The sequence below is a fragment of the Akebia trifoliata genome, unplaced genomic scaffold, assembly GCF_017979445.1.
Source record: "Akebia trifoliata isolate Shusen 1 unplaced genomic scaffold, ASM1797944v1 Contig00608_ERROPOS3031104, whole genome shotgun sequence".
Lineage (NCBI taxonomy): Eukaryota > Viridiplantae > Streptophyta > Magnoliopsida > Ranunculales > Lardizabalaceae > Akebia > Akebia trifoliata.
This window is the reverse complement of record NW_028237131.1, coordinates 378,037-387,268: the sequence shown is the minus strand read 5'-3', so window position 1 is coordinate 387,268 and position 9,232 is coordinate 378,037. Positions and strand designations below refer to the sequence as shown.

General features: G+C 33.5%; 1 protein-coding gene across 1 annotated transcript; it reads right to left on the bottom strand.

Moving 5' to 3' along the window:
- Positions 1–6,105: 6,105 nt before the first annotated feature.
- On the bottom strand, positions 6,106–8,854 carry LOC147381246 (disease resistance RPP13-like protein 4). The gene has a single exon (XM_086430679.1). The coding sequence runs from the start codon at positions 8,852–8,854 to the stop codon at positions 6,251–6,253; it is 2,604 nt and encodes an 867-aa protein (XP_086286805.1). The 3' UTR covers positions 6,106–6,250.
- Positions 8,855–9,232: the final 378 nt, after the last annotated feature.

Here is a 9,232-nt window from a genome sequence, read left to right as displayed (position 1 = left end):
ATGCCGACTTTGAAGGAATGTTTAAATCAAGAAATACATTAAATATTTCTGAGTCAATATTGCATCAGTATTGGCCGTACCAGTACATATTGGTTGATAAACTATTTTGAAACATGGATAGGAGTTTATATCCCTTTTTGTTTCAGTTTTGTTATCCTTGCCTGTTTGCAATTAACTTTCACTCCATTGATATTGATTTGAACAACCACATCGAACTTTAGATGGTTTATGTTTAATAATTGATAATTTCTTGGCCTTTTATAACATGAATACATGATTACGAGTGTTTCTGTATACACTTTTTTTGGGCGATTTCTTTCTTTTTTTACAAATTAACATTTTTTGGCCTTTTAACACTTGCGTCTATTTTTACGACAAATCATCAGAAGTTCGAAAAGCAGCAGAAGCATTCATTGGTGAAATTTTGAGAGTTTGTGGTCACGTCGGCGTCACAAGTGCCTGAATTCAATCCTATTTGTCTCGTTTGGGACCATGACATCGATGGAGGATGAACAGATCAAATAAAGTTCATTTGGGTGTTAAGAGAGGCAGATAGAGGTGATATATTTGCAGGGGAGGAGAAATTAGGAGAATTCAACTTCCAAATGGCTATGAGAAGATGATAGAGAGAGTAGGAATGATTGTGAGGGATTGGGTGGCAGATTTTGGGTGCAGTGGTTTTGTATTTCAGAAAAATAATTAAAAATGATCCATTTTTTTTTCATTTATAAATTTAGGAAAAAATATAATATTTTTTTTTATTACAAATGAGGTTTTGAGTTTTTCATTTGGATCTTGGCAGATTTTGGTGGCAGTGGTTTTGTATTTCAGAAAAATAATTAAAAATGACCAATTTTTTTGCATTTATAAATTTAGGAAAAAATATAATTTTTTTTTTATTACAAATCAAGAAAAAGTGACTGTCTGTGGCAGTCGTTTTTACCGACTATCAAAGACCGTCGTTTTTTCCGACTGTCGAGGATAGTCATTTTTTTCCAACTGTTTTAGACTGTCGCAATTTAAAAACCACTCCTTTTAAAACGACTCCTATTTCGACTGTAGGGGCAGTCGGTTTTTTCAAAAACGACTATCATGGACAGTTGTTTTTAGCGCATCATGACGTAGTGGTAGAGAGAGTGAGATCAGAGAAGGGGTTCAAAGAGAGAGAGGTCGTCTCGGAGCCATATTTGTTGTCCAGATTAGAGAGAGACGTGTGGAGAGGGCTGTGTTGCAGGTAGAGAATGAAGAAGAAGATTAAAGCATAGAAGAAGAGGTTAGGGAGAGATCAGAGACAATTTAATGGCAAAACATGAAAGGGAGAACATTCAGCCATAAAGAGAAGAAGAGCTTCAGCTCGTTGGGGGAAGATGATGTGAAGAACTCTGAAGGAGGAGAGAGATTAGCCAAAAGCTCCTCCTCTCTTTAATGTACAACCCATGTTATAGAAACTAAGGTGGTGTTTGTTACCGCTTCAAAACACGGATTTTACTGCGTTTGCGGTGTGAATCTGCATTTGGGGTGTGAATTGCCATTTGTTAAAAAAAAATGCGCTAAGAATTTGCGTTTTTAAACGCAGATTTGTAAAACGGATAAAAGACGCTTTTTTATATTGCGTTTGCGAGAGAATCCAACACCGAAAAACAGTTCTAGTGAAATGACGGGACTACCCCTGATATAATTTTCTTCTCTTCTTCACTTCTTCTCTTCTCTATCGACAGAGCCACACACAGCAGCTCCTCTTTCTCAACTGAACCTCACACATCACGCTCACACAGCTCTCTTTCTCTCTTCTCGACAACACGCAGTTGTTCTTGTCGATATAACGAAGAAGAAGAAGAAGTTGCTTTAATGGCTTCTACGCTCTTCTGCGTTTGCTTCTCCAAGCCTCTCTACGTTTCTTCAGAAACCATAAAAAAAATGAAGTAAGATTCAAAGACAAACCCTAATTTTTTGTTTGTTTTGTTGTTGTTAGCTTTAAAGTTATTTTTTCATCTCTGCAAATGTTTCTTCTTTGTGATGAGTTAACCTTAGATCGAACTAAGAGAGAGAAGGAGATATTGTAAGATTCATGAATCCTCGTTCGCCTCTTATATTACATTTGATCGACGCCCTTTTTGTGATTCCTCTTTTCATTTTTGCTCCTTTAATCTCAACTAAATTTACTATTAAAAAAATAATAATAATTCAGCTACTAATGGGTAACTGAACTTTGGTCAACGGAATCCAAGCTCCCTCAAAAAAAAAAAAAACCTGATTTAAGGGCTTGTTTTAGTTACTGCCTTTGAATGAAAGGGTTTTCTAAAATATCTTTCTTTTGTCTCAAGAATGATACAAACATTCCCCTTACTGTTATAATCTAATTAGGGGTTGAGGAGGTTGTTTCTAGTCGATTTCGAGAATTTTTGCAGACATTTGATAAATTCTATTTTATTTTTTAAAAAAAAAATTCCATTTGTAATGGTAAACTTTGTCAAGTTTGATATGTTATACTTTCAATTTCATGTTTCTTGAACACCCCAGTTATTTATTTATTTATTTATTTTAATTTTATTTTATTAATAAATAGAATTTTATTGAAGCAAAGAAGAGAACTAAGAGGCAGTCTTCTTGACTGACCAAACAAACAAGACAAAACAATAGAAACTCAACAAAGTGAAGATCCCAGCTTGTTAAGTTGGTAAAGGTCTTAGGTGTTGATACCACGAATCTAGGTTCAAAATCGATCTTCTCTTACTAACCAACTGTCTTATTTGCTTTCTAGTTCTTGCCCTCCAAAGAGTAGAAGAAGAATTTTCTTCCCCCTATTTAGGTTGGGTTTTTGTTGTTCGCTCGGGAAAAAAAAATGTGAAAAATAATTTTCTTCCCATTGTTTAGGTGTTTATTTTTTGTTGTTCATGTTCAATGGTTGTTTTATATTTTAAATAGTGAGAGATAATGGATGATTATTGAAAAAGACCATAAATACAATGCACTCTTGCTTAGTACACTACAAATGATTTGCATTGCAAATTTTTTGCAATGCAAATGGTTTGCTATGAATGATTTACTATTGCTTGGTAACCATTGGGAAATCTCTTGTGAATCTTTTTTTGTGATGGCTTGATCTTTATAATAAAAAAAATTCATTGTTATTTTGCAAATGATTTATGGTACTTTTTGTACTGCATAGCTTTTGCTGAAATTTGTTAAGAATTTAGGTGATCCATGCAAATTTTTTTTGCAATACAAATCATTTTTAAATTGTGTAACCAAGCACCAGTAAAATTGATTTCAGAAAATCATTTACATTTGCAAGTGATTTGCAGTGTACCAAGTGCAAAATGGAAATGGGTTGGGGTTATGAACTTATAATATAATCGAGTCAATTCTATGATTATAAGTTCATTTCATACCAGACTAGAACAGAATAGGGTTATGTACATTTCATTCCAGACTAGTCCATTTTTAGCTTATTGGATTGTTTATTATGCAGGTATTTTGTTTATTAGGAAAATTTTAAATGTCCATTTTTATTAGGAGATGCTACCGAAATTTCTATAGAATTATAAATTTTTATAATTTTTAAAGAATTATAAACTTTTTTAAATTACAATAATTTTTTTTATAAATTTTTTAATATAAAATTATTATATTTATATATATTTAATGTAATTATATATTTATGAGGGTATTCTAGCAATTTTTGATGCATTCTGGGTGCATTATCATCCTTAAGGGTATTCTGGTCATTTTATCCTAGTACAACATATTCCAAAAGCTGTATCAAACAATAATTACTAGATTTTGGTAAACAGCACAACACTTATATAAAGCTCTATCAAACAAGCCTTTCAGTGTTTTAGCTTCTGACAACAAATTCTAACAGTAGAAGCTAACAACAAATTCAGGCAACTGAATCAAACGGGGTCTAAATTTCTATTTTTTTGCTTTTTCTTTTTAACGTTTTCTCTCTCTTTTTTTATGTTTTATTTTTTATTTTCTTTTATTTTTTAAACGTTTCTTTTTGGGAGAATGGGGAGTAGGGTTCCCACACTGCCCACATCTCAATGCTCTTTCATCAATTGGTTGATTTTTATGATCTCTTCGATTTTAATTTTCAATTTTGTGCGTTGATTTTTGATTTAAAAATTTTGTTGGTCGACTAAATTTTAGTTCCAATTTTGATCATTCATATTTGACTTCGAATTTGGTTAGATTGGCCGATTGAATTTTAGTTTAATCTTTGATTGATTGATTTGATTTTTGTTTTTTTTAATTTTTTTTTTATTGGTTGATAAATTTTGATTTTGAATTTTTTAATTTGATTTTAATTGATTAATTAGTTTTGATTTTGATTTTTAATATAATTTTGATGAAATTTTAATCGGTCAAGTCATTTTTAATTTTGAATTTTCATTGGATTTTGATTTTTAACTTGAGTTTGATTTTTAATTTGGATTTGATTTTCATTAAATTAGATTTTCAATTTGATTTTGATTTGATTTTGATTTTGATTTTTTATCAGGTTTTCCTAAGGATCAAGGTCGTTAAGTCAAATTTGGATGTTGAGGGGTCTTTCGGTCATTTTGATAATTCTTCCTAATTTTCTCTATTTTCGTCGATTTGAGTCTCATTAGACTCGAAATCATATTCTGAGTGCAATGGAAGTACTTTCGAGATTTTTTGGATATCCAAAATTTATGAGGGCTATTTTCGTGATTTTGCAAATTTTTACGAATTTTGGCATGAGGTTTCTTTCAATCCCAACGTGATTATTTCTACGTTTTAAAGTCGCATTTTCCTAGTGTAGTGAGGTATCTAAGTTACCGAAATGTGTAACGAACCTAAGCATACGTGCTTGCTAAATCGAGTGTAAGGTACAGCGGTCCTAAACGTGCATAAATTTCTATGTCGAGTCGTAACAAGTAGGGGGGATGAAAGGAATCAGGGACAGTACTTATAAGCCTTGTGATCATCATTAGGAATTCATGGTAACTAGGCGACGAATTGTTGAATTAGGCAGATGCAAAAATGGGGTGTCTACAGCTGATGTGGCAACTTTGAAAGGTAAATTGCCAATTATAAAGAGATCAAGCCTGAACTCTTAACTTGTGAAAGTTAGGAACCCGATTCACTAAAAAAACCTATCTTTTTATATACAATATGGTATGCATAATTCATATCTCACATGCAATGAACATTTTTGCTCCTCCAATTTATAATAACCATTGAATCCCAATCGAGAGCAATTTCTTTGATTGAAAAATGATTTCATCAAATGATTAATCATTAAAAGAGATAACTTTTTTCCTCGTGACTCTAGACCTATTTTTACTTCTGAAAAGAATACAAATATTTAAATGTTCTGGATCATTGTGTATGGTAGTGAGTAATTTGTTTTTAAGGGAACATGACTTCTTCATGAAAATGACTTCTATGGAATTTAGAGTGGTAGCACTAAAGAAAATGTTAAGAAAAAAAGAGTAGGATTTTAATTTTAGGGGTGGGGGCAATCACGAGAGAATAATGAGGTGGGGAAATAATTTTCCTACCCATTCCTTTGGGTGGAAAAAAATGAATGTTGGGAAAAATACACAAGAAAATAGCATTCTTCATAAAAATCGTTTCTTGCGTAATCATAAGTACCCTTAAATGTTTTGGTCTCAATTGAATGGGCATTCACTAATATCCATCTTTCTAAGGGTCATTGAGCTCAATCAGATTATCACTTTGGCAATCCAACATGTCAGTCCTCTATATTTCATTGAAAAACACAGATCCAATATAATAATAAAAAAAATAAAAGCTTGATCCAAGGTTTTGAAAATGGGCAACTACCGGACTCCCAAAATTACAATTAAAGTTTAACGGTAAAAGTATACTTTGAAAAATATAAAATTAAACTTCATAAAATTATGTCCTTTACAACCCTCTAACTGTGGCATTGGATCATGTATTTGGATACCACAAGGTGAACTCAACAACCATTAGTATGATTTAAATGCATTCTAATTTAGTAAGACTATCCTGGTTATAAAATTTAAAGATATAAAAATAACTTTTTTTATAATAATTAACAAAACAGAGAGAGAAGACCAATAGCGTTACCACATATAAATAAGAATAATAAATGATAAACATGGAGATAATACATCGAAGTAAGTCATCATCTGCTCCCAATATCATTGGAACAGCTGATCATTTATTTCAAGATTCACGTTACAACAAACAAACACACAACCCCTAAAGGGACATACTGGCCAAGTTGTCTTCACAGCCTACTTTCTTCTTCTTCTTCTTCATGCTCCTCTTCTTTTGTCCAAGTGCCGTCATCATAGCTCCAAGGAGGTGACATGAGTTTGTCACAATTATCAATTTCAAGTTGTCTTAAGAATGGCATTGCCTTTTTCATCCTAAGCCAATCTACCTTCAAGTTTGGTAGATCAATCAAGATTAAGTTCTCTAATTCCCAAACCACGTTTTCAACACCAAAGAACTTTGTACTCATTCCAGTAATGTTTCCATTAATAATACGAAGTTGTTGTAAATTTGGAAGAGTGGTCGGATTGACCCATGTTGCTGTTGTTTCTCCTGGATAATCTATGAACACTAACATTTGAAGCTTCTGAAGAGGAAGAATCTCATAATCAACTTTCCTAAGGATTTGCTGCTCACTTATGCCAATTCTGAATTGCATTACTAACTCCTCCAATTGTTTGAGCTCAGATAAGACTTTCAGCTCCTCTTCTTTTAACTGATCTTGTGAATCGATGATAATCTCGAGTTCACTGAGTAGTGTCAACGCTTTCAAGTCAGAAAGGTGACACCCATCTTCAACATTGGAATTTGCAGGCCTAAATCCCAAAAGTATTTTGAGGTTTGCTAGATTTCTAACCTCTCTGGGTAGATACTCTATTTGTTCACATTTAATTAAAAGTAACCTGCTTAGTTTCTCCAAAGTTGTCACTTGCCTAGGAAGCCATTTTAAATTATCACACTCACGTAGAAGAAGAGTTTGAAGGTTTTGAAGATTTTCTATAGAATCAGGGAGTTCATCCAAACAGGACCCTATTATTGTGAGACAAATTAGATGTGATAAAGATCCAATCTCACTCCACCAATTCACCTTGGAAGGGACATTTTCTGAAATGTTATCGGTGATGAAACTGATTCGTAAAACCCTCAACCATTTTAATTGCGGTAATTTGGGTCCAACATTTGATGCAAACTCCTCTTCATACAAATCAATTCCGATAATTGTCCGCAACAATTGGGAATTAATTTGATCAGTCTTCGAATTCTCAATATGTAGTCGGCGTGAATCATTTGTACAAGTTAGCATGCCCCTGTCATCCAATCCCCAAAAATTTTCTTCCTTGGCAATCTTTACAATCATGTCGCGCACCAGATCATGGACTCTACATTTTAAAAACCTTTCCCCAAACACGCTCTTCTGAAAACCTATTATTAAACTACGACATATTAATTCATTAATGTATTCGAATCCAATCTCCTGTGCAGTCTTTCCATCCCTTTGTCGAACAAAGCCCTCACCGATCCACCACCAAACTATATCAAAAATATTTATCTCATAATCTTCTGGGAATGCTGCGAAATACAACATACAAGGCTTCAAATGTTTAGGAAGCTCTTCATAACTTAAGTATAGTGGAGAAAAAATCAACTCATCCTGGACTGCCAACGTTTGCTTTAGATGCATAGATATTCGTTTCCATTCGTGGATAGAATCCCCTTTCCCTATCATCACCCCACCAATGACTTTGATTGCCAAAGGAAGCCCTTTACATTGAGAAACTATCTCCTTTCCGATGTGCTCTATTTTTGGATTTGGACATTGACCTCCATTGTTTGCAAATGCTATTTTGGCAAATAATGACCAATCATCTCCATTGGAAAGAACTTTTGGACGATGTATGTGCTTCTCAATGGCCCCCATTGATCGTGCCATTACCTCATTCCTTGTCGTAACAATAACACAACCACCCTTGTTTGTATGAGACAAAGTGGACTTCAAGCTCTCCCACCATGACCCTTCATCTATTCTCCAAACATCATCCAAGATAATCAAGTACCTCGTCCCATCCAACTGTTTACGTAGTTCTTCCAATAGACCACCGACATCAATGTCTGATAAATTCTTGTCCACATTCAGTTTTCTTAAAAGACTTTTGATTAATTCATCATATTTGATAGTCTGGGAAACTGTCGCAAGCAAGATACATTCGAAGGAATCTTTCAATTGAAGATCATTCATTATCTTTTGCGCAAGGGTAGTTTTGCCTATTCCACCCATCCCCACAATCCCAATGACCCTCATCGGTCCACTTACATCCATGACCCACTGCTTAATTTTCCTCACATCATCTTCTAGGCCTACTATTTCAGTATCATTCACCATGATTGGATATCTTATTGGTCGACTAGTTCCAGCACGTTCATCACTCGGAAGATTGACAATTGAAGGCAAGTAAGTTTTCATCTTCTCTCTAAGATCTCCTATTTCTTGATTTATTTCACTCAATCTCTTTCCCATTTGGTAACGATGTTTCAATAATGAAAGAGAGAAGTAACACAAGAACTTGTATTTCCGTCTTTGTCTTATAAATAACTTACAATCTTCTGTAATGTCCTCAGCTTCATATAGTAATTCTGTTAGATCCCTTGCAATAGTCTTTAGAGGTCCCTTTCGATCATTTATCCTCACGCTATTTGTGACTTCAAGGAAGCTTTGCATGTGAGGAAGCTCCTTTTGCATTTTCTTGAATTGTTTGTGGAATTCAAGCACTTGGCGACCTTCATTTAAGAGACTTTCAAGCAATTTTTCTACTAGAACACTAAAAACTGCTTCCACCATTTTCCTATAAAAAATTTCTCTGTGTAAGTACAGTTTGTAAGTAAAGTTTAAAGTTTCTTTGTGTAATTACAACAATACAAGTGTACAATTTTGTTGACCTCAATGTATGTGTGCTTGTTATCTTTCTATATTTCTCTCTCATCATCCATGATCTTCATCATTCACAAAATTTCTCTCTTGAAGCAAAAATAAAATAAAATAAAATAAATTAATTTTAAAATCAAGAAACAGGGGACGATAGAGAGAGAGAGAGAGCGAACATAGTACATGTTATGTGACAGAGGGAGAGAGAGAGTATGGGGTCTTGTGATGCAATTTGAGGGGTGAGAGGTTGTAATTAAATTAAACTTTACAAAAGATCCTTTATTAAATCTATGT